The sequence below is a fragment of the Delphinapterus leucas genome, chromosome 3 (assembly GCF_059928025.1).
Source record: "Delphinapterus leucas isolate spDelLeu-1000000601 "Yukka" chromosome 3, BTC_Dleu_Yukka2, whole genome shotgun sequence".
NCBI lineage: Eukaryota > Metazoa > Chordata > Mammalia > Artiodactyla > Monodontidae > Delphinapterus > Delphinapterus leucas.
The window spans coordinates 126,037,845-126,062,880 of record NC_143131.1 but is presented as its reverse complement, the minus strand read 5'-3'; the positions used below and the strand labels follow the sequence as shown (position 1 = coordinate 126,062,880).

The 25,036-nt window shown below is 40.2% G+C and overlaps 1 protein-coding gene across 1 annotated transcript in view; it reads left to right on the top strand.

The window, feature by feature from the left end:
* HTR4 (5-hydroxytryptamine receptor 4) overlaps window positions 1-24,465 on the top strand; it is a 51,998-nt gene extending 27,533 nt beyond the window's left edge. The window contains 4 exon segments of the mRNA XM_089909479.1: window positions 2,267-2,835; window positions 22,204-22,261; window positions 22,263-22,324; window positions 23,303-24,465. Coding sequence (XP_089765605.1) covers window positions 2,267-2,835; window positions 22,204-22,261; window positions 22,263-22,324; window positions 23,303-23,393 — 780 coding nt within the window. The 3' untranslated portion in view covers window positions 23,394-24,465.
* Window positions 24,466-25,036: the final 571 nt, after the last annotated feature.

The window sequence follows — 25,036 nt, the reverse complement described above, 5'->3', positions numbered from 1 at the left end:
CAGACTTACTGGACTCCAGAGTCTGTGTTCTTATGTTTGTGCTAAACTTAATCCCTAATGGAGAAGCCTTTGGAAGCATAATCTTCTGTGCATTAAAACTTGTAACAAGGGTACAGCACTCTTACCTTCTGACGTAGAACTTTCAAGGAGAATAACCTAGGGAATTTTGTTCATTTGTGAGAGTGAGATAGAAGCATCCCCTGTTTACTTCATGTAACTGAATGGGGTATCTGCTTACTGTTAACGTGCCTAGTATTTGCTCCATGGTATTATGATTGCATTTCATATCTTTTTACTCATTTGCACATTGAATCTGCCTAGAGAGAAACTAGCATAACCCAGATGTTCATAACACATGTACAGTTGATCCTTGTTATTCATGATTATTAGGGTCTATAAAGTTGCTGCAAATACTGAATTAGCAAATCATGAATTTTTGTTCCTAGGTGAAATATAGAGTTAGATTCCTGTGACTTAAGGCAAGTAATACTTAGATAAAAAGAGATTTTGTAATGATTAAAAATGTCAGTTCAATAGGAGGATATACTATAACCTTACAATATATCAATACTATAGGACAAGATACTAAATGTGTACACAATGAATGAAATAGTGTGTTATGTATCAAAATAGATATGATACATATCTCTGTTCATGTGTATCTTCACACTGCATGCATGCTGACCTCAGGAAGGGAAGAGTCATTGGGTTACACAGCTCTCTTCAGCCAAGGACTATTTCTAGAGAAGGCTGGTAACTAAGAGCTGTCAGCAGGCAGAGTTTATAGGTGGAAAAAAAAGTCTCAATTCTTAAGAGGGATCTAGTATGTCACAGTATCCAATACAAATGAGGTTTATGCCAGGAATTTAACACAATCAATGTAATTCACTGTATGAATAAAAGAAAGAAGGGAAAACCCACATGATCATCTCATTACTGCCAAAAATGCATTGACAAAATTCAATATACAATCATTTTTTTATGATGATGAATGTGTAAGTATACACAGAAATTTTGTTTATTCTTTTTTTTTTAACATCTTTATTGGAGTATACTTGCTTTACAATGGTGTGTTAGTTTCTGCTTTATACCGAAGTGAATCAGCTATACATATACATATATCCCCATATCTCCTCCCTCTTGCATCTCCCTCCCACCCTCCCTATCCCACCCCTCTAGGTGGTCACAAAGCACTGAGCTGATCTCCCTGTGCTATGAGGCTGCTTCCCACTAGCTATCTATTTTACATTTGGTAGTATATATAAGTTCATCAAACTAAGAATAGAAGGGAACTTTCTCAAATAGAGCGCATTGACAAAAAACTTACAGCAAGTGTCATACTTAATAGTAAAATATTGAAAGCTCCTCTCCTGAAACCAGGACTGTAACAATGGTGTCCACTATTACCCCTTTTATTCAGTATTGTACTGTTGATCTTATCAAGTTCAATATGCAAGGAAAATGGTATTAAGACTGGAAAGGAAGAAGTGAAATTGTCATTATTTGCAGATCACATGAGTATTCATGGAAAAAATTCAGAAGAATCTAAAGATGAAATATTAGTTACTAATTTAACAAAGTTCCTGGATACATAGCCAATATATAAAAAATTTTCACTGAGTTCTGTGTATTAGCAACAGACAACTACAAATAAGAATTTTAATGTAGCACTATTTGCAATGGAATAAAAATAGAAATACTTAGGATTAATCTAATAAAAGTTGTGTAAGATGTTTACACAAAAATGTAAAATATTACTGAAATTCTAGAAGACTTAGGTAAAGGGAAAGAATTATCATGTTTGTGAATTGGAAGACTTAACATTGAAAAACTATTATTTTTCCTCAGTCATTCTATTCTAACTCCAATCAAAATTCTAAAAGATTTTTATGGAAATTGATAAGCTGATTCTAAATTTTATATGGGAAATACTGAGATATAAGAATACCCAAAGCAGCCAAAAGTATATTCCTTTTCTGCTGTCATGGTTCTATGTGCTGTAGGCTTATTAGAAGAAAAAGAAAAGCTTTGCTGATAAACCTTCTTTTTTATTTCCTTTCCCTTCACCTTTTTCTTTTATTCATCTCTCCCTTTCCTTCACTATTCTTCTCCCCTTCTTTCTACCTTCCAAACCCTCCTTTTCTCTTCTTTTTTATCCTTTTCCTTTTCTTACAATTTTTCTCATTCCCCTCCTGCTTCTTCCTGTTCACTTTTTCCTTCCCTTTCTCCCTTCCTTCCTCATTTCCTCTCTCTCTCTAACTCTCAGATAGAAAACAGGAAGTTCAACAAGAACTCTAACTCTACGTACTGCATCTTCATGGTCAACAAGCCCTATGCCATCACCTGCTCTGTGGTGGCATTCTACATCCCGTTTCTCCTCATGGTGCTGGCCTATTATCGCATCTATGTCACAGCTAAGGGGCATGCCCACCAGATCCAGATGTTACAACGGGCAGGAGCCCCCTCAGAGGGCAGGCCCCAGCCAGCAGACCAACATAGCACTCATCGCATGAGGACAGAGACCAAAGCAGCCAAGACCCTGTGCATCATCATGGGTTGCTTCTGCCTCTGCTGGGCTCCATTCTTTGTCACCAATATTGTGGATCCATTCGTAGACTACACTGTCCCTGGGCAGGTGTGGACCGCTTTCCTCTGGCTTGGCTACATCAATTCTGGTTTGAACCCCTTTCTCTACGCCTTCTTGAATAAGTCTTTTAGACACGCCTTCCTCATCATCCTCTGCTGTGACAATGAACGCTACCGAAGACCTTCCGTTCTGGGCCAGACTGTCCCCTGTTCAACCACAACCATTAATGGATCCACACATGTGCTAAGGTGAGTGCTTCAGGACTTGTTAGATTTTGCTCATTTGCAGGACTCAGAAGAGGTAACTTTCCAGTTTTCTGTTTCCAGATAGATTATTCTTGAAAACTTGTGCAGTACTTTCAAAGGTTAAAAAAAAAAAATTCTACCATCCATTAAGGGAATAGAGTAAAGGCTCAGGGTAAGGGCTCAGGCACTGGGGGTGAATGACCTACATTCAAATCCAGCCTCCATAGTTCTTTGATTTGGGGAAGTCATTTAACCATTCTGAACCTTAAATTCATTAAAAAAAATGAAAATCATAATCACGATTTCTACATCACAGGCTTTTTTGAGGGTCAAATTAGCTAATATATGTAGAGCACATAGTACAGAGTCTGACACATAGTAAGAACTTAGTAAATATTACCTACTCCTACTTATAGGTAGTATTTTAGGGTAGTGATTAAAAGCATGGTAAAATAGTCTTTATTTTGACTCTCAGTGCCACCGCTAATCATTTGTATAATCCCTTTTGATTTTTATTTTCTTCAACTGTAAAAAATGGTAATAATAATGATACCCATCTTATAGGGCTTTTATGACAGGGATAATGTATTCATATAGAGCCTGATACATAGTAAGTGCTCATAATACTACTAATGTGAATAGTAGCATATAACCTGATACCCTAAGACGACCATAAAATAACATGATAAACTAAACTAAAATAAATAGAATGATAAATATGCAATAGTAATGTTATGTGATATATGATATATTGGAAGTATGGACAATGTAGAGTGGGGATATGAGTAGGAAAGAAGCTGACTTGGTTAAGGGAATCAGGGAAAACGTCACAGAACAGCATTTTATAAGAATTTGAGACTTGGAGGAGATGTCAAGGAAGGCATTCCAGACAGAGAACAGCATGAGGAAGGAAATGGAATATGAAGGAGTGTGGAAATGTCAGGTGGTTTACCCAAGGTCACATAGGTTGACGGAGGTGGGAGTAACTTTGAAGTTCAGTGACTAGGCATGATGCCTCTTTCCAAACTGAGAATTTTCTTGCTACCCTGGCTTAGAGTTGTTCTCAGCTGTGTAAAGCTACGTGTGATAAATACATTCATCCTGTAGCAAAGATGAATTGTCAACGACGGTTTTTTCCTTTGCCCTGAGATGCACGGGAATTTCCAAAGAGCAGTTCCTTCTTTGAGACAAGCATTTAATTTCTCTGATGATGACAATATTTAGCTGTTCTGGCAGCTGAAAACTGGGGACTTTTCATCTGCATGCGTAAGAAAAGAAGAAAAAAATAGGAATTGCTATGAAATATCAACGCTTTGCCTCAGAGACTGCTCAGAAGCATGAATTCAATTTTCTGCTACCAGTGTGGGCAGCCTTGTAGCTAAAGCCTAGTATGATGTTGAGATTCCAGCTGGTGGAAAGGCCTCAAAGGATACTCCTATAGGCTGTCATTCTTTCTTAATTATTGTGCCTTCGTCAGTGTCATAGAAAGGATCCAACAGTAAAGTGTATGTACAAGAACTTCTGTGTGGGTGCCAGCGAGTTTTTAGCTATTTAAGCTTAGCAGTTGCCCGAGTACAGGCTGCCGACTACTTACAGAGTATGCTCCAGCAGTGCATTTACTAAGTCAGTTGTTTAGAACTGGTACCTTTTCCCGTAGAAACAGTCATAGAAAGAATTTAGGGTTTCTAGGGCATCCCAAGAAACCTATTTTACTAATACTATATTATTTTATCCCTGCTGCTTTTGGAAATCTGCAGCATGATCGTTAAGCAGAGATGGCAGTTATGGCAGAGATGGCTTATGTGTATATTCTTCACACTTTATTCCTTACATTTATTTCTTCCTGAGGTCATGAGAAGTACAGAAAGTTGGTCTGAGGTGTTTTTCTGTGGGGGTGAGGAATCTTATAAGAGTGGGGGTGGCCTATACAAAGAAAACTATTTGAAACTTGAATCCACTAGAGTGTAAGCCTTGCAAGGACAGGAATCCTGCCTGTTTTATTTCCTGCTACATAACAAATAACCCCATATGTTTCTTCATGGGTAAATTAACAAACCATAAAATTAATTCTCCAGATCAACTGTTTTAACTTAACACAATCTAAGGAAGATGTGTGTTTTTCTTAAAAGTCCCACAAGTAGGACATCAACAAATTCACATGAGTTCATGAAATATAAAACCAAAACAATGAAAAGTAAAATCAGCTTTTATCCTGCTAATCCTACCCCTAGCCTCAGAGACAAGAATTACCACTAGTCTGGTAATCTTTTCAGTGCATTTACAAACATTCATAAAAACATACAAATTCATAGATTTTTCTCCCTTCATTTTACATAAATAGAGCCGTTCTGTGTGTATTTTTCTGCACCTTGCTTTTTATCCATTAACAATATATTTCAGAGATCATTCCACATCAGAACATATAAATCTAACTCATTCTATTTAACTGTTCCATAATCTTCTGTACTAAAAATACATATTAAATTTTATTTAATTATTTCCCATTAGTAGATATGTAGGTGTCTCCAATCTTTTGCTGTTACAAACTGTACTATTTTTAATGCCCTGGAACACATTTCTTTGTGCATATGCCATTATTTCTCTCAGATAACTACCAAAAGTGAAATTGCACTATTGACATGTATGTGCATTTAAAAATGTTATGCTTACCATGAAATTGACCTCCCAGAGCACCATAGTGCTTTGCATTTTCATCAGCAGGGTGTGAGAGTATCTGCTACTCCTTCCCCTCACCAACACTGGATACTAAGCATCTTTTATTAATATACTAATTTAAAATATGCTCTTTCGTTTAATTTGCATTTCCCAGATGACTTGATAGATTGAACCTCTTTTAAATTAGTTATTGACTGCACCTTCATATGTTTGGTACTTTATCTGACAACTTTGTTCTGTTTTTCTGATTAATTTCTGGATGCTCTTTATTATATTCCAAATATTAATCCTTTGTTATATAATTTTCAAATACATGCTCCCATCTTCTGCTTGGTTTTGAACTTTGGTTAACTTTTGTCTTATAGAAGTTTCAGATTTTGAAAAAACTATTCTTATTTGACCTCTTACAGTTGACTCACTTCCTTCTTGAAAAATTTTCCACATTAATTTTCCTAAACACCATACTTGTCTGGTTTTCCTCCTAACTCACTAGCAACTCTTTCTTAGAATCCTTAACAGGTTCTTCCTTCTCTATCTGGCCTCTCAATGTTGGAGTTCTTCAGGGCTTGCTTCCTGATACTCTCCTCAAACTACATTCTCACTTGGTGTGATTTAACCATCCATAGCTTTAAATACAATTGTCATGCTGTCAGCCCTCTCTTTAATTAATATCTCCAGGTCATAGCTGCCCTCTAAACTCCAGATCACAAGATCCAATTTGCTTCCTTGACAACCCCAGTTATGTGCTTCTTTGGAATATCAAATTTCATGCATCCAAAACAGAATCCTCCTATATCTCGTACCCCAACTGCAAATTTCCTGAGTCTTCCCTATCTCCATAAGTAGAGCTATCATCTACCGTGTTACTAAATCCAGACCCTTTTTTTTGTAGTTCTGATAGGAAACTAACATGTTATAAGGCAGACTTAAAGATTTTAGAAAGGAGAACCAATCAGCCAGTATTGGAAATATGGAGTTAAATTGAAATAAATGTAAAATTCAACCATAGGAGCAAAATATAAATCACAGAAATGTAAGATGATGCCTGAACAAGTTTATAGCTGCATATATAAAATTTGGAACTTGATAAGTGTGCCTTCAATTTCCTCATCCAAGGCATCTGTTGACAAAGTACTGGGCAGGCCACCAGAGACCTCCTTCCATATTAATGATAATGATTATGATTCCTAACATAATTCCAGAAAAGACTGTGCCAGTTACTGTATTTAAGAACTCTGAATGCATCATTGCATTTAATTTTTACAACACTCAAAGAATTTGATATTATAATTATCGTCATTTTAAAGATGAGAAAACCAAGGTTTAGAGAGGGTAAGTAACTGGCCCAAACTCACACAAGTAGTAAATGATGAAGCTGGAATTCAGACGTAGGTCTTTCTGATTCCAGAGTTCAGTTTTGTCCAGCCCACTTAGAGTTAGGAATAGGGTTACCACTTCTCATGTTTATCTTGACTCTTTGGATAAATTTGGTGAAATATTTATCAAAAGGTCAACTCTACCGTCCTGCTTATATTTCTCTATCTTGTCTGCAAACCGTGAAGATTAGTAACTTGTTCAAATCCAGGCATTTTTCAGTCTCTTTTCTAAAAAGGAACTAAGGTTAGATCAGATGGCCCTATTCTTAGTAATCTCAGATTGAGTCCTGTCCCTGGGTACACGTTGACTATTCAAAGAAATAATCAATTTAATACAAGCTCACCTCAGGGTAGAGACTAAACTCTACTATAGAAATCACCCTTTTCACATTTTTTCAATTGGATCATTTGTTCTTTTCTTCTACTTCTGAATGGCAGTGGCCTGGCATTTGTGCTGCTTTTGATTATAGAGTTCCTTATTTGACTCCTATAAGGCCAATTATTCCTTGAGGGTAGAAACTATGGCTTTCTTTTCTCCATGTACCATATAGCCCCTCGCACAGTATCTGCAAAATAGTATATAGTCAAATGATCAGTACATTTTTACTGATGAAATATCTTCATGATTATCTTCAGGTTTATGAAGGATTCACATGCTCAAAATTGAAAATTATCTGTTTTTTCTTTTTTTAATCTTCCCTGAGGCTCTAAAAAGTATAGAGGACTTAGTCTACAACCCAAGACTCACATTGAGGAAAGCCAGTTCATGGCAGCACTATGAGACTATGAACTTTTTTCTCTTAAAATCTTTTTGAGAGAATGGAATTGTACTTTTCCAGGTTGAATTAAAAATGAGCTAGTCTGGCCTCAGTGGTTTAGAATAGTAAGTTTCCCATGCTTGGCCCTATCCTCATAGCCCTTTGACTTACATGACATTTTATTATTAAACAAGCAGTTGGGTAGCCAGTGAAATAAAATGTGCTTTTGCAAGACATTTTTAGAGGACTCTGATCACTCAGATTGTACTAATTACACACAGTAGCAGAGATGTCTGCAGTTGTGTTTGGTTGTTTTCTGTTGGATAATTGTCTTCTTTGGGAATATCCAGCCCACAATCAAAATAGAAGTGAAGATACCACTTGGTTGGCTGATGAAATAGTTTGTCCTATAGATATGTACATTACATAGTCTTTTTTTAAAATTAATTTTTGGCTGCGTTGGGTCTTTGTTGCTATGCGTGGGCTTTCTCTAGTTGCGGCAAGCTGGGACCATTCTTCATTGCGGTGCACAGGCTTCTCATTGCGGTGGCTTCTCTTGTTGCGGAGCGTGCGCTTTAGGCGCACGGGCTTCAGTAGTTGTGGCACGCGGGCTCAGTAGTTGTGGCTTGTGGCCTCTAGAGTGCAGGCTCAGTAGTTGCGGCGCACGGGCTTAGTTGCTCCACGGCATGTGGGATCTTCCTGGACCAGGGCTCAAACCCGTGTCGCCTGCATTGGCAGGCAGATTCTTAACCACTGCACCACCAGGGAAGTCCCGGGTACATAGTCTTTTTAAAAAATAGCTTCCAAACATGAATTAGTGTCATAAAAATGTTTCTTGGGGCTACTTTAATTTGTATGCACACATATATAAGAAAGAGGCATAATGCCAGCATGTGAGCGATGGATTCTAACAGGTTCATCCTGTGTATGAACTGATTCTTAGTGAATTTGGAGCCAGCGTCTCTCTCCTTGTCACATCTTTAACCCGATTCTGTAACTGTATTTTCCCCATCTGCCAACATCTCTCCTAGTCTCATAGAAGTTACTTTTGCCACTCTAGGAAACTCACATCAAACATAACAGCAGAGAAAGGAAGAAATATCCTAATGAGAAAACATTGGCTGCTTTCCTACTCAAGTCAGGAATAAGACAAGGATGCCTTGTCATCTCTGCTGTTCAACATTGTGTGTACAAAATCCAAATGACGGAAGAAACATGATAATTTTATCTGATGTTAACCAGTAAAATATGGGAGAATATTCCTTTGGAAGCCTGGCCTCAGCTCAGTCATTCTTCAAGCCAAGTGATACTCCCTTCTTGGGAGGCATAGTGTGAACATATAGACTGTTGACTACACAGAGTCACGTGGGTGACAGGTGATAGGAATAAGCCATATTGATTTGATTTGAGGTTAAGTAGGGATTTGATTCTGGAATTCTTTGTTCATTGGATAAATGCCAAGGATTTTGCCAGTCTTGTTCACTGCTGTATCCTCTGAGCCTAGTAAAGTACCTGGAACATCATGAGACTTGACAAGGGAATGAAGGAATGCTTCTGTTCCTTCTCCCCTGGCCTAGCTTCTCTTCCATTTAGCTGTCTCTATGCTGATTAGCTCTGAGGGTCCATGGCAGAGTAGGGACTCAGGGTGCTGACAGTAACTTTAGACAGAGATTTTTCTGTACGTGAAATCCACTGAGGATTCCAGCTTTGGCTTCTTGGGTAAATAATTCCTATCCTGCCTATCTCACTACCTCACTGTGAAAATCAAACAAGATAATAGATGTGCAATTGCTTTCCTAACTGCAAAGCTCTGTCCTCATGGGAGAGAGAAGTATGTTGTAAGAGCAGACTATTTATAAGTTAGGTAACACAAGCAGAGTTTACATGCAAAGTTTAGCTTTGTGGATGGGTTTCTCTGCTCATGCCAGGCTTCAGCATCTTCCCTGGTTCTCCAAGTTTAGATCTTGCTCAAACTTAGGTCACTCACCTGATTCCTAAGAAGGCTGAACATTTCTTCAAGCACTTCCCAAAGAAATTCTTACATATCTAACTTGGCTCTTGGCTGTCATCCTCCGTTCTCCGCCCTCAATCCCCCGATGAAAAGGTTTTCCATTGACCTGGAGGTCTCTAGACCTGCCCTGTCCAATAGGGTAACCACTAGCCACATTCGAAGAGCTCAGTGGTTACCTATTGTAAGTGGCTACTGGATTAGACAGTACAAATGTAGACTATTTCATTTATCGTAAAAAGTTCCAATGGACAAAACAGCTCTAAAGCAATTTGAACCTTCTCTCTCGAAGGAAACAATGTATATTTTCCCTCATACTTATTAACTCCTGTTATCCACCAGAGCTTAATAATAAATAAACTGATTCTAGTGGATGGGCTATATTAATTCTTTGACATTTCCATGCATAAGATTAGTATATTCAGATTTATATGTGGAATCAATAAAGAAAAATATGAAGATAGGGAAAAAGTGAAAGTAAGAAAGAGGCAAAGAGAATGAAGTTCCCCCAAAAAACAGTAGAAGGAAAAAAAATTCTTTCAGGTCATTATTGCCTCTTGTTATCAGAATTTATAATTGTATTCATGTCTTGTTTACTTCTTTATTATCTATCTCCCAGTCAGACTGTCAGTCCCTGAGGGCAGATAACATCCATTTTATTCCCAAAAGTTCCCCCAGGGTGTAGCACATTGCTCAGTTAATACATTTGCTGAATGAATGAATGGATGCCCTTATCAGACCCTATCTAGACCCTATTGTTCACATGGACAGTGTATACGCAAATAAATTTTCACCACTTAAAAAATTTTTTTTGTTAATTCCTTAACTGGAATAGTTTTTTGTTTGTTTTGTTTTTCCACTATGTAGACACTTGCCAACTTTCTAATCACCCAATCAGAATTCCCCATTTAAATAAAGGTTTTCACGTAGTAGATTGGAAGTTTACCCATGGATGAGGGGAATAATTTAGGTTTGATTTACTTTGGATCCTTAGAGGTTTCTGCTTAGAGGTTTTTGGCCTTTGCCTTGAACTTTGGAGGCTACAATTGGATTCAACATTTGCCTCGTTGTTTTGAGCCAAAGCAGACTTAATCTGGGTAAGCCAAGGCTGGGTGAGCATGACCTTGCCTTCTCTCCCCCAGTCTCCCCCAGGGATGGCTGCATAATTCGCAGCCCCAATGCAAAATGAAAATGTGGGGCCCCTGGTTCAAAGGGCAGGAACACATTTCTGTTAAAAGTATTAAAGTGGAAATCCTTTTTCTTTCCTCCTCAGTCTTTCTCTCAACTTGTCATATGTATTTTATTTGCTATTTACCTTTTCTCTAGTAGAAAAACAAAATGCAATTTTAAAGTATTAGCAGAAAATTTACCATCTGTCTTTATATTGTGCACTGACAGCTTTAAATGCAAAAATAAGAGCATTTAACCTGTGTGTGGAGTCACCAAAATTATACAGATTACACAAATTGTATTTTGTAGTTCAGACATGCTTATGTATTTTATTTTTACCAGACAGTACACAAAACTAACGCAACTGTTTTTATTTCACTTCTTGATACACACACATTCTACTAACATTCTCCCTTCAGCTTACTGAGGAGTAAAGAAGGACTGAAGAGAAAAGAACCATGATTTGCTCTATCATATCCTTTCTTTCTATGTCAGTATTTTCAACATAAGTGCTTGGCTAATAGAGGAAGGCAATGCATGTGGAAAAGACATGGTAGGGTTCCTTGATGGTTCCTTTTTCTTAGAAAATCACTGCCTCCTTTCTGCATCTGGCAAGTTCTGGTTCCAATGGAAAACATGGGCTCTCAGGGCCACCAGCCATCTGCTTACTCAGTCATAGATGTGTTGATAGGAAACATGAGTGCAGAATTGTACTGGACCCATGATCTGTGGGAATTCAGCAAGACTCAGCAAATACAAGGTAAGCATGTTACGGAAGCCGCTGACAGAAAGACGATGGGAGAAAGGAAGATGCTTTATATACATTATGTATTCACGTTGTGTTTGCTTTGAGTCTTAGTAACTCTTTATGTATGGTTGGTCTACCAGAATTCTGTGCTCACAGGGCATCACTAACGTGAGAGGCAGCAAGGAACTATGGTGTACACACGTACTGCACGTGTCATCTCTGCTCACATGCATGCTTCATTGTCCCTCAGAGATCACAAGTTCAAAGATAAAGTTATTGAGAATTCTAAGATGAGGACAAGCAGAACATTACACCAAGCTCTGGGTTCCTGTGTGACTGCTTTGGTCACACAGCCATGAAGCTGGCCCTGTCCTCAGTCCTTCCCCAATCCCAACCTGAAGCAGCTCTCACAAAACATTGTTCTTGTTGAGATCACACCGGGAAAACAGTGAGAATAACATCAGAAGAGCTCCACTTGCCTCATCAAATACTCAGGGTTAGAAAAGTTAGTGCTGTTTGCAGAGTGTACTTGCAAAAGTTCGGTAATCAAGTGGCTTAAGCTGCCCTCCAGGATGCCCACTGCTGGACTAAAGTGCTGAGGCCTAAAACATCATCCTTTCCACTGCCTCTGACTCAGAGGAAGGTGAACTTTGGTAAGTAAACAAAGGGGCATTGGACCCAATGTAGCATAATGGCTATAGGGGCTGGAGTCTGTCACATCTGGATGTCAGTCCTGTCTGAGATCTGTCATTTACTATCTATATAATCTTCAGCATGTGACCAGACATCTCTAGGCCTCTGTTTCCTCACCTGTAAAATGGGAATAATATTAGAACCCATCTCCTAGGGCTTTTGTTAAGGTTAAATATGATAACGTATGTGCAGAGCTGAGCCCAGCTTCTGTTACACAGAAAGTGCTCCATGCACGGAAGCTGCTGTAACTGTTGTTATTATAATTGTAGATATAACATTGTTCATATCTTGGTTAAAACAAACAACTTCTCCCGTTATTTTCTCAGCCTCCTGATAAGCGTCCCTTAAGAAATGAGTCAATAGAAATCTCTGTGTTCTAAACACTGCTCCTTAAACAAGGAACGCAGAGCTCCCTCTGTTAGAAGAAAAGCCAGAAATGAATGAAATGAAATTGATTACACTGTTTATAAATAATTGTTTAAACATGAGACAAGACCTGTTTCCTGGGTACATCATGCCCTGTGCTGAACAGTCGGGACTCTTATTTTGAATATGCCTTCTGGCTTTTAAACTACCTGTAGGCATTTCTTTGATCCAACATAAAACATGCTAACTTGTCGAACAAGTTGGTTACAGTCTGTGTGTTTTTGTTTTCCCCCTTTGGCTCTGCAGGTGCTCTTGTTGCTAGGTTGTTAGGGTTCCATGTACCAGCCCTCTGAGATTGGTGCCCACTGTGCATGTCATACTTCAGGGCAAACCCCAAACCACACCCAGCTGCAGTGGTACTCAAGGTGGTTTATCAGAGGTCAAGAATAGAGGCAGTGTGATGTGGGTCTCTGACCCTTGACCCTGGCTGCACACTAGAGTCACCTGGGAGCTCCTGGGTTCCACATGTAGAAATTCTATTTTAATTGGTCTGGTTGGGGACCAGAAATGCGTATGTTTTAGGAGCTCTAACGTACAGCAGGATTGAGAACCATCAGTGTTCTCAATGGACACTGGAAAGAGCAGGAAGCCTGTCTTCTAATTCCTTACTGATTGCTGTCATTTCTCTCAGCACCAATAAAATGAGAAAGTTCACATAGATAATGCTTCAAGTTTAGGTCTAGCTTCAGGTCTTAAACTATTGAGGTAGTCTGAATTTAAACTGGTAGTTCTCAACTGGGGACAGTTTTGTTTACCAGGGGACATTTAACAATGCCTGAAGGCATTTTTGGTTTTCACAACTGGTGGATGCTACTGGCATCCAGTGGACGGAGACCAGAGATGCTACTAAACATTCAAGAATGCATGGGACACCCCTCCCCAGAGAATTGTCTGGTCCCAAATTTCAAAATAAATCTGTGGTTGAAAAACCTTGCTTTAAACCAATCCTCTGGGATTTGTAACAAAGAACCTCCTTACCTCTGCCAGGGGACAGCAGGGGGAGAGGTCTTTGATCAATGCCAGGAGTTGTGTGTGCTTTTATCTGCCTACTACAGTGCAGCCCCTGCATCCCTTGGCTCCTCTTAATCCACGTCCACTCCCAAGACAAGACAAGGGGGAAAAAAAACCCGTAAAAGGCAATTATTTCTGAGAGGAAGGGCCCTGAATGTCCGTGGTTAGAGTGCCAGTAGTAACCTTGCAGATAAGCCCTTTCTCCGAGGCAGGCTCTGTGAGCTTGTTCCCTTACAGCATGCACTTGCCAGAGACTCAGTCCTCCCAATTTAGTCGGAGCAGCTGTTCAGGAAGGAATTGCCTCCAAAGCACACTTAAGAGACCTACTAGGAAACCATATCCCTGTGTAAATGTGTGCTTAGTCCACACTGTAATGATACCTGACTCTGGCCCATAGAAGTGGTAAAGCTGCTTCTTACTCTGGGTGTCGACAAACCAGAGTGTCTCCAGGAGAGGAAAAACAACATGATTTTCTTTGCAGAATTCATGAAATGTGAAGAACAATGTAAGGAATGGGGCATGATGAGTTTAGGGCTCAAAGAAGATTCAGGTCATGAGCATTGTTTTTAATATCTCTGAAGGCTGTTTTGGGAAAGAGGGATCCGATTTGTTCTGCATGGTCTCAAGGGAAAGAGGTAGGTACAAAGGATTGAAGTTTTAAGAATGCATGTTTCAGCACAAAATGGAACGGATCCTCTTACTAAGATGTTTCTAATAAAGTAGGAGAAAACTGGATGATCACCAGTCACTTAGAAGTGCTGATGGACCATCAGTCACTGGAAGCATTGACTGATCATTTGTCAACATGGCCAAGGAAGGGGTGGGAGGTCAAAGGAGGTATTCTCAGACCCTTTCTTTGTGATTGTGTGAGTTACAGAACCACGCAAGTCCTCCCACAGTGCAGTTAAACACAAGAGAGAGCAAAACCTACTTTAGCCAGTGTAGCACTTTGTTTGGTTGAAGCTGGAGACCTTCTGGAAAGGTTACCAGTGGGAAGAGATGTGCCAGAGGTGATATTGTCAATTGCAGGGACCATTTTCTTTTCCTGTATCATTCTTCTAGCAATCTGGCTAGTAGGAAATTTAGACACATCTAAGGAAGGAATACATTCCTGGGTTCTATAGATGCCTGCTTAGTGGTTAAGCAGTTGATTTTATTCCTGAGATGCTGTTTGAGAAAAATGTTGTCATATCCACCTATCCAGATAAATTTCTGTTCTTTGAGGCTTTAATATGAAAGGAATTGCTGTTTAAAGATTTGTAAGGAGAAGGACTGAGATTAAAGAAACATCCCCTCAACCTGGTTTTCATGTTCTTCCTTTTTCACATGGGGACAGTTAAGACCTGGACTTCTCTGGTCTGAAGGTAGTTAAGGCAGGGTCCCAACCTAGAGGAAATCAGAGTACTGATGAAGCAGTTTAGTGTTACGGCTAAAAGCATAGGACTTGGCATTTGATGGACCTCAGTCTGAATTCAGGTCCTGCCACTTTGAACCTGCATGATCCTGGGCAGGTTACGTGACCTCTTGCTGCCTCAGTTTCTTCCTGTGCAAAAGTGGAAGTAAAGGTGGTCCTTGCCTCATAACACTGTTACGAGGCTGGTGTGAGATACTGTACATATAGAGCCTGGGATAAGTAACTTATTGATATATTGTGTTCTCCTTATCATCATCATCATCTTAGTAGGCAAAAAAGCAGGAACACTAGGTTGGGAAGACAAGGCTTCTTTTTCTGGAACACTGGTGCATTGTCAGAACTGGGTCTGAGGGGAAATGGTTTGGGGTCAAAATCATCATAATATCCTCCTCATAAGGTACAGGATAGTTCCTGAGCAATAAGTTCAGAAGAAGAAGGAAAATTACTTCAACTGCAAGGATAGGGGAACTGTGGGGAAGGGAGTGAGGCAGGAAGTTCTAGCTTCTGTGCTCCAAGAAATGCTGTGAAATCATCTCCAACCCTTGAGCAAGGAAACCTGGTGGATGGCTTCTGGTTATACAAACAAATATCTGAGTGCGCTCTGGGTTATATTCAACCAAAGAGCCAAGAACCTGCTTTTTACCAAGTGATTTCTGAATTATTTTCTCATTCTCATTTTTTACAAGATTCTTGGAAACATTTCACAGTTAGAATTGTCCTTGGAGAGCTTTTTGTTCTCTAAGAAATGGGTGAATCTATATTTTGATAAACCTGACAAACAAATATATTTGGTGCCTACTCATGTTCCTTTTATTCTTTTCAAACTTTTATTTCCTTTGCTGGCTTGTATAATGGAATTTTTCTTCTATTTGTGAATTTTCATTGCCTGCTTAGAGTTTCTGACTTTGGCAAAAGGAGTGTGTGTGTGTGTGTGTGTGTGTGTGTGTGTGTGTGTGTATGATTGTCATGTATAATAACTAGTTGCCTAAGAATAACTTGGTTTCTTGGTCCAGACGTCCCCATCTTTATTATCGTCATCTTAGCATCTACCATTTACTGAACACTGGTTTTATATGCCAGCCATTGTGCTAAGTGCATTACATGTGTCATCTCATGGAATCCTTAATATAATCCATGGAGCAGGTATTAAAATCTCCATTTTACTGATGGGGAAATTGAGACTCAGAGAGATTAAATAACTTGGCTACTGTCCTATAGCTGGTGAGTGGTGGGCCAGGATTCTAACACATGTTCACCTAATTTCAGAGCCCTTGCTGTTAACCACTAAGCTGTGCTCCTTGCTAGTTAATTAAAAACTCTTGAAATAATGCAGAACTTTTGATTCTTAGACATGGAAAGGGCTTCAGAAGTGGTCTGGTCAAGTATCCCAACCAATGCAGTGATCTCTTCTACAACTTATCTAGTAGGTAGTTGTCTGTCTCTCCTCCCAAAGAGGGGTAACTTATTATCCAAGGCAAGACATTGGCTGGGTTGCAAATTATAATTTTTTTTGCCTCTGGTTTTCTTTTGGGACTATGTGTATAATATAACCATAGAGAGAGAAGCTATTTCACGTGTATCGTTTAAGAGAATGTTAAGGCCATTCAAACCTGTGGGATTTTAAACTGTCAGTGCCAGCTGGATTGAGCTGTAATAGAATAGCCTTGAGCAATATAGTGTGGCTTGCAGTGGGCAGATAGTGAAGGGCATATAAAGCCCTTCTTGCCTGACCCAGTCTGGCTTTCCAACTCATTTCCCTCAACTCTCCCCCGACCTAACTCCCTATGCAATAAGCATGCAAGATTGATCAGTTTTCCCTAGATAAATAGTGACTTCTCCAGCCTCTGGATTACTTCTGCTGTCTCAAATGCTCTTTCTCACTTTGCTGCCTGGCACAAGCCTACTCATTCCTTGAGGCACAGTTCCAATATGAGCTCTCTCAACCTTCCTGATCCCTACCCCCTGAACATTGGAGCTAACCACTTCCTCCTCTGGGCTCTCACACCTGCTTCTCTTTTTCTTGGAGGCTCAGCTCATCCTGTGGGATCTTAAGTAATTTTATGCACTTAAAACACCCTCTGCTCACCTGGACAGCTTCTCGAGAGCAGGACCTTTCCTACCTGCAGTGTCTAAGAGTCGAGGGTGCCTGTTCAGTGAAGGTGCACATTTAGTGAAGCTGGTACGATAAGACTCTGTGTTGGATTTGCCTGGTTCAGCTGGTGGCTCCACCTCTCCCTAGATGATTTGACTTGGGCAAGTTACTACGCCTCATTCCACACAACTTGAGCCTGTAAATGATAAAACCTATGTGATAGGATTGTTGTGAAAATTATATGAGATAATCCATGATTAGTTTAGCACAATCACTGACACATAATAAACGCTCAATTAATATTGGCTGATATTATCACGGATCCATACTTTTCTCCTACATATTTTTAGGTTCTGTCATATCAAAATAGTTCAGCAGAAGAAGCAGGCAGACCGTCTGATCCCCCAGACTCAAAGTTCCAGTCTTTTATTTGTCCTTTAGGAACTGTGGTAGACAGTGGAAAAAAGCCACACAAGGAAATTGGTTTGACCTTAATTATATGTGCACATTGAGAAATAGAGGTGCATTCGGATTAGAATAAGCCATGCGTACTGACTTGATCTTGCACTTGAGCGTGTTGAAACATGGACATATCTGAGGCTGGTGGTGCAATTAAAGAGCCCCTGAGAATATGTTTTGTCCAGAGCTACAAGGTTAGGCATTCCAAACTGTGCAAAGTTAGCTACCTGGGGTTCTTTCTGCAAGCAGCACAAAATAATAGAAAGATCCCAGAGTTCCCACCCTGAGGATGCATTGCTTTATGTCCTTTATGTCCTTGTCAAGACACTGTCCTCCCTGCAATTAAGTTTTCTCATCTGCCTGCTATTTTCACAATTTTTACCCATATCAACATTCTGCCCATGCTATTATTTATTTACTATTTATCTTTAAATACATTTTTAATTTAAATAAATCTGTTTGTAAATGAAACTATTATGACCTTAAGTGAAAAATCATCTAGAGAAGATGATTTTAAAATTAAATACAATGAAAACAAAACAAATTATTATTATTTGCATAACTTTTTTACTATTAAAATTTAATAATATTGTTTGCCAAAGTCTCTGAGTCAAAGGCCTGCTCTCCATTTTATTAGGTAGTAGAGAATTGTTAAAGGCCTGCTCTCCATTTTATTAGGTAGTAGAGAATTGTTAAAGTCAGAGTGGGGCCAAACTGAGTACGTCTCTTTGAAATGAGCAGAATGAGTGAAAGAAGTATTGGACCTCCTTACTGTGATTCAGATTGTTTAACGTTGTGCCTTTTTGTTTGGCATATCACCTGTGGAAAACATCCCATGTTTGGGAAATACTAGATCTTCCAGAGTCAATATTCTGTTCTGGTTGATAGTGATCTAAAGACAAATGAAGAAATTGGCCTAGGCCATCACCTTTTGAGCCATTGAATTTACTGATAAATTAGTACAAGTTTATGTGCTTACTGTTTATAAACAGTTCAGTTAGTTTTTATCAGCTAATTGTAACCAAGCATTCTATTTTTTTCATCACATGAAAAACACCTTAAAAAATACTGCTTTGTGCATCTCTTTACATTTTTTGCCACCTCATTTTCATGATTCATCACCAAGTCTGTTCTCTTTTCATCATCAGTGTCATAAAAGCCAACAAATACCCCTTGTCCACTTTGCTAAAATGGACTCTTTGCATGCATGTCAGTGCTTCCTTTCTGATCCCTTGTGCAGAATCGCTGAATGTCTCATACTGCTAGCTCTGGCCCTTCCTACTCACTTGTCCTTTCTCTTACTGCCCCCTGTCTCCAGTGCTAAACTGTGCCTCAGGTGTGAGTAGAATAACTGGACATTCACCTCCTCAGGGAATCTTATACTCCCATGTGCCTAAGAATTATGTGAGAGCACTTTTTAAAAATGCAGATTTCTGCCCTCCCCATCCCACCCCTGCCCTCTCCCCACTCCCCACTCCCCACTCCCACCCTCTTGTCAGAGGTCTGATGTGGACCCTGGGAATCTGTATTTGCCATAAGTACCCAAGATAATTCTGATGCACACAGTCTCTGAACAATTTTGTGAAAGATGACTTAGCTAGTGATCTCTCTCATCTTTTCCTCTTTTTCCTTCTCCTCCTCCTCCTCCCTCTTCTTCTGGAGCAAAGGAAATTGTAACTCTATTTCATCAACCGTTAATATTAAACTTCATCACAAAACTCTTCCCACTGTACAAATGATTTCCATGTTTCCCAACGGACAGAATTCCTGATTTGGGAGGCAGAACACCTGATTTATAGCACTAGATCCACTGTTACCTAGCAATCAATCTATGCCCCTACATTGTACCTACTTTCCTTCCTTACAGGTTTGTGTTGAAGATTAAATGTGGAAAATGATACAAAAATGCTTCATAAATTGTAGAGGATTTTACTAAAACTATTAAAACAAGAAGCTGCATCTTAAGTCTGTTAAAATATCAGAGATTCTTTTTTAATGATGTTTTGCATCAGAAATTTTGAGCGGCTCTGCCAGTGTTTCTGATCAAGCATGTGTTTAAGGAAGGACGGTTGTGGTCTCGCTGCATTTTAAGTTGTGGCATCTCAGGTCCTCCCTATCCTATCCTAACGAGATACATTTAACAGCTTTGCAGTGTAACTTCACAGATTCAGAAATTGAGGTCTTTCAGATTCTTTAATCCAAATCCAAAAATTATCCTCCCTGTTTCCAGCAAAACCTCTTCCCTCCACACAGAATATAAAGTATCAGATACTAACAAAAGAATATTAAAGCCAAATTTGAAGCAATTACCCACAGCTTTGGAGAACAGTCCCACACACAGCTGGTACCCAATAAGAAGGTCTGTATTTGTCACCCACCATCTCTGCTCCTCATAGAATCAGAATGTCAGAGCTGCAAGGGATCTTACAGATAATCCTCCTTGTTCAAAGAATGGGGAAAATGAGGCACAGGAAAGGGACTAAGTCCTCAGAGGCATGCATGGATGGAGGCTAAAAAGGCATTGGAATCCAGGTTCCTGTCTTCTGGTTTATTGTTCACATTGCTGAGTTAGTAGGGTGGCCTTGTGGTTGAAAGTGAAAGGGGCTCACTGAGTGTTAAAGCCGTGCCTCCTGACTGTGATTCATTGTATGGGTTGAGGTCTCTTGGGTGCAGCATATTTTTGCACCATGACTTTGTATCCTGAATGAAGACCTGAAAGGCAGATGATATTAAATTGTTAACTGTGAACAATTAGACTAGTACAGGAGTGTAAACTGAGACTGACACAGGCCAACCAGGACACAAGATCACCCTAGCATTATTCTCAAGTCTCCTCTTTCCCTACTTAAAGGGAGTTGGTTGTGAGTCCTTCATGGAGTTAAGAGGCTGGGCCATTTTCCTTTGTTCATGACTTCTCTCCTTGGCAAGGGCTATATTGATGTTGTCTGAATAAAAAGGAGTGGTACCAGGCACCCAATAGCAATTCTGCAGAAATCTCAGTCTTTATTTGAATATTTGGAAGGATTATATGAGATAAGCAATATAACATTTTGGAAACACTTCCCAAAGAGCCTCCTCCTTGATCCCCAACTGCTCTGGAGCCTTCCACTTACCCAACTCAATGCTTCACTTTAGCCCAGGTCTTCCTGCTTTGTCTTCCATCCTCTCTCCTCATTCTTCATTATGTTTATTCACTTAGCCCCTTCCTCTGCTCGCTCTACTTTCCTCCTGACTCTGCAGGTTCTTTTTCCTTTTCCACCTAGTCTCCCTGGTTCTGAATCACAGAAAATATATACACCTCTTGGCAAAGATGTTCTTTTAGTGAGTAAGAGGGGTTAGCAGGAAAGAGTCCCATATTACCGTCCCAGTTACATTGTGTTTCAGTAAGAGGAGGAGACACATCATACTGTAGGCTTCCCACGGGAAGAATAGATATAATATACACCCACATACATATTCCTTTTACCCTGAGTCCATCATAGTGGGACAAAAAGATGCTAGAGACAGCAGAACATGAACACTGGACTTAGTGGTGGTTCTCAAGATGATGAGTGACAGTGTATCAGGACAATTCAGAGCCCAGACTTTGGAATCAAAATTGACTGGAATGTAAGTCTGATTCTGCCATTTATTAACTGAGTAAATTTGAGCAAATTATTTAAACTGAAACTCAGTTTCCTTGTCTGTTAAATGGGTTTAAAATACATGAATTAATGGATATAACACACTTAGCCCAGTGCCCGGCACACAGGTGCTGCCCTAATGGGTGGTGGTTTTTATTGTTGCTAATAATGATAATAATAAGTATGATACAAAGGGAATTTGGCCAGTGAGAAATGAGAAACCCTTCCTCTCTCCCTCCCTCCGTCCCTCCCTTCCTTCCTTCCTTCCTTCCTTCTCTCCTTCCTTTCTTCCTTTCTATTCATTCATTTTGTCTTTTAATAGATATGTTCAGTGAATAAAACGGATAAAAATGTGGGGCATATGTAAAGACATTAGGCCACATCTTGAGTTTTCTAGAGAGCTTATACTTGAAGAATGGCTTGTGGAAAATCTGGCAGAAGGAATGTATAACCAAAGATGAATCAAAAGGTATGTTTAGAGCAAGTAGAAAACCCAGAAATAGCTCTCATTATTTAGGGACGAAATCTTGCATATTCTGCTTTAGTAAGAATAATCTTGCAACTGGAAAGAAGAGAACATCACAGGGAAAAAGTTGTTGCCTGGGATTGATGGAAAACTTTTAACTGTCTCTGAGCCAAGATGTATTATTTCTCACGGGATTAAAGGAACTGGTTGATAAGACCTCTGACTGGAGCTCTTTTGTGGACTCAGGATATGATGGCAGCCTGGAGACCAGTAAATATTGTCCCAGTTCTTAAAGAAAGATTAAAGCTAGACTGCGGAAACTATAGACTCATAGCTTGAAATAGACCTTATCAAAATTCAAAGACAGTTATTATACAAATGATTTGTATGCAAGAGTCAGTGTTGTTTCATTAAAAAATAATTCATGCCAACTAATTTCATTATCTACTAGGACAGATTTACTGCTTGACAGAGACATTTCAGCAAAGCATTACACAAAACCTTCCATGGGTGGGTCCATTCTCAGGCACACGGATTGTTACCTGTCTGCTGGGAAGGCAGTCTGTGGTGAGGTACCACAATTCTCTGGTTTAGCCCTCTTCAATCAGTAGGTTTTTCTCTTGACTGAAGGTTGAAGATCTAAGAAGGATGATACTAAACTGAAAAATCTAGGTAGCAATAGATTATCTGATCTTCCTATGTGTTGGTAAAATCCTGAAAGTCTAGCTTGAGTCAGTGCTAAATAATCCTATCTTGAATGTTGAAATTGTTATGATTTAGAATGATCTCAGTTGATTAAAATGATACCAAATCAATAAAGTGAAATTAAACTGAGAAACATGTCCTATATTTTGGCTAAATGAATGAATGAGTGAATAAATAATAAATAAATAAATAAAATAAACTGTACCAATGTAATAAAGAACCACAAGAATTGACAGCTGTTTGTATCAAAAAGATAAAAGTTGGCAATGAGTTTAACATATAAGCCAATAGCATATTACCATTGTCAGAAATGAACTTAATGTTGACTGCATTCATAGAAGTAAACTAAATTGATGATGAAAAGTATGTGACATAAATCAGGCTCCCTGTGTAAATTTGGGCTCTTTCCTGGTACTATATTTCAAGAGAGATAATTATAATAAGGATTGTGTTTAGAGGACAGTGCCCATTATGGGCAATAATCTGGAAACCATAATATATAATGAACTATTAAAGAAAATGGAAATGTGTAGCCTGGAGAAGAGAAAACTTGGAGGATATAATTAGTGGAGGGAAGAATTTTGAGTGGGCCTGGAGGGCATAGTAGTTCCACAGGGTAGAAGCTGTAGGAAGGCTGATTTTGGCAGAACATTAATGAGCTCTTGCCAGTAACTAAAGTTGCTCAAAAATAATATGGCCTGGCTGGTCAGTGGAGATTCCTAAGCAGGGGCTAAACAACCACCCATCTGCATGGCACAAGGGGCTTTCCTGCAGTGGGTGGGCTCTTTCACCAGCCTATCTGTCCATTCCAACTCTGAGGTTCTGTGATCTTCTCCCCTCTCTAGGGATGCAGTGGAGTGTGGTGGCCAATGGGAGAGTCAGTCCCACCCCCCAACAACTTCTTCTTTGGTGGCTGCTCAGCCCCGTGACACTTAGGCCCCTGGGGCAGTGACCCTGAAGACAGCCATCCCTCCAAGAGAGGGCCAGGTCCTAAGCTGCTGCTCGTGCCTGACTGCACCCGGTATTCTCTTCACCCAGCATTCCATCCATTGGTGCAGGCACCCCATGCCCATCGGGCTTTTCCTCCAGGATTCCAGCAGGTGTCAGGGGACAGGAGGGCTCCCTTGTTCACTGGGGATTCTCCTCCAGAGATCCCCCTTGAAGGGATCTTTTTATTTCCTAGCACTCCCTCTTCCTGGCTTCATAGTCACCCTGGCCTCATAGTCTCTGTTGTCCCCAGTATACCCCCTTACTGTGCCTGGTTTGTCTCGCTCATGTTTCAAACACAATCACTCACTGTGTCCTATCTCAGTCATAGATGTCTGCAAATATTCCTTCTTTGCTGTGCCTGCTCACACAACACTGTCAAAACACATCCCCCTGCACCTGCCTTGGTCAGAGTTGTGTTCCAAAAGCGTGCATCTCTTGCTTGTTTGTGTCTGTCACAGCCATGTTCAAACTACTCACCAGCTCATCTGTGTCCTGCTCTGTGCCAGACACTAATACACGTTCCTCCCGGAATGTGGGTCCAAATGTGCATCCTCCTGGCCAGCCCCCCATACCAGTCACAGTCTTCCACTCGCTTTACCTTATGTCCATGTCAGTCCTTCTCTTCAGGACATGCTCCATTTATTCACCATGGAAGAAACAGGGCAAAGATCCTTCAGAGGAAAACAGTCTCTGCAGCAACCTCGGAGGGAAGCTGAAGACAGCTCCCTGCCAGTGCCATGGCCTCAGGCCCTCCTGCTGTGAAATGCTCGCTTTCCTGGAACAAATCCTCTCCTAAAGCGCCTTGGGCAGGGCTGGCGGCATCATAGTGTTTATTGAAAGACTTTGGAATCTTTCCCACGAGCTTGTAGCAAAGCCCATGGTACCAATTTATAACCCTTGAACCTGGCCTTGCTGCTCCCAAAGGAGAGAACAATTGGAGGCGCACACTGCCGAGACTTGTCACTCACTGCAGTTTCCCCAGGTGGAGGAGGCAGAACCAAGCAGCGCTTGGGGTGGAAAACAGTGCTTGACTTCAAGTCAGAGGACCTGAATTCCAGCCCTGGCTCCACTCCTAACGTGGGAGATCGTGACCTATGCCCTTCCATCCCTGGACCTCACTTTCTGCATCTGTCAACTGAAGTTTGGACCAGAGGATCTCTAAGATTCCGTTCTGTTTCTGTGACAACAGGATGCTGCTATAGCCATCAGCTACCTCAGAAAGGTGTGGCCTGCCTGCCTTTTGACTTTGTTTCAGAGGAACTAGCCACCTCATTTGGGCCTTCTAGACCCTTGACCTTGCCAGCTTTGCCCTTCGGATAAACCTGGATGTCTTTCATTCAAAGCTAAGTTCATGGCTCTTGCCACCTGCCCCAGAGTGAAGGTCCCAGGGAGGTAAACGCCACCACATCCTAGAGCCATGTGAGGTTTCAACTTTGGTCTTGGCTGTGATTTGATAGCATCTCATGACTTCATCATACTGTCCTTGTTCCTGCTGCTTAAGAAGTCAGGTGTCATTTCCATTGATGTTTACTTTAGTTCTGGAATTGCACCAGACTGGAAAGAGACTTGGAATGAGGAAGAGAAGATTG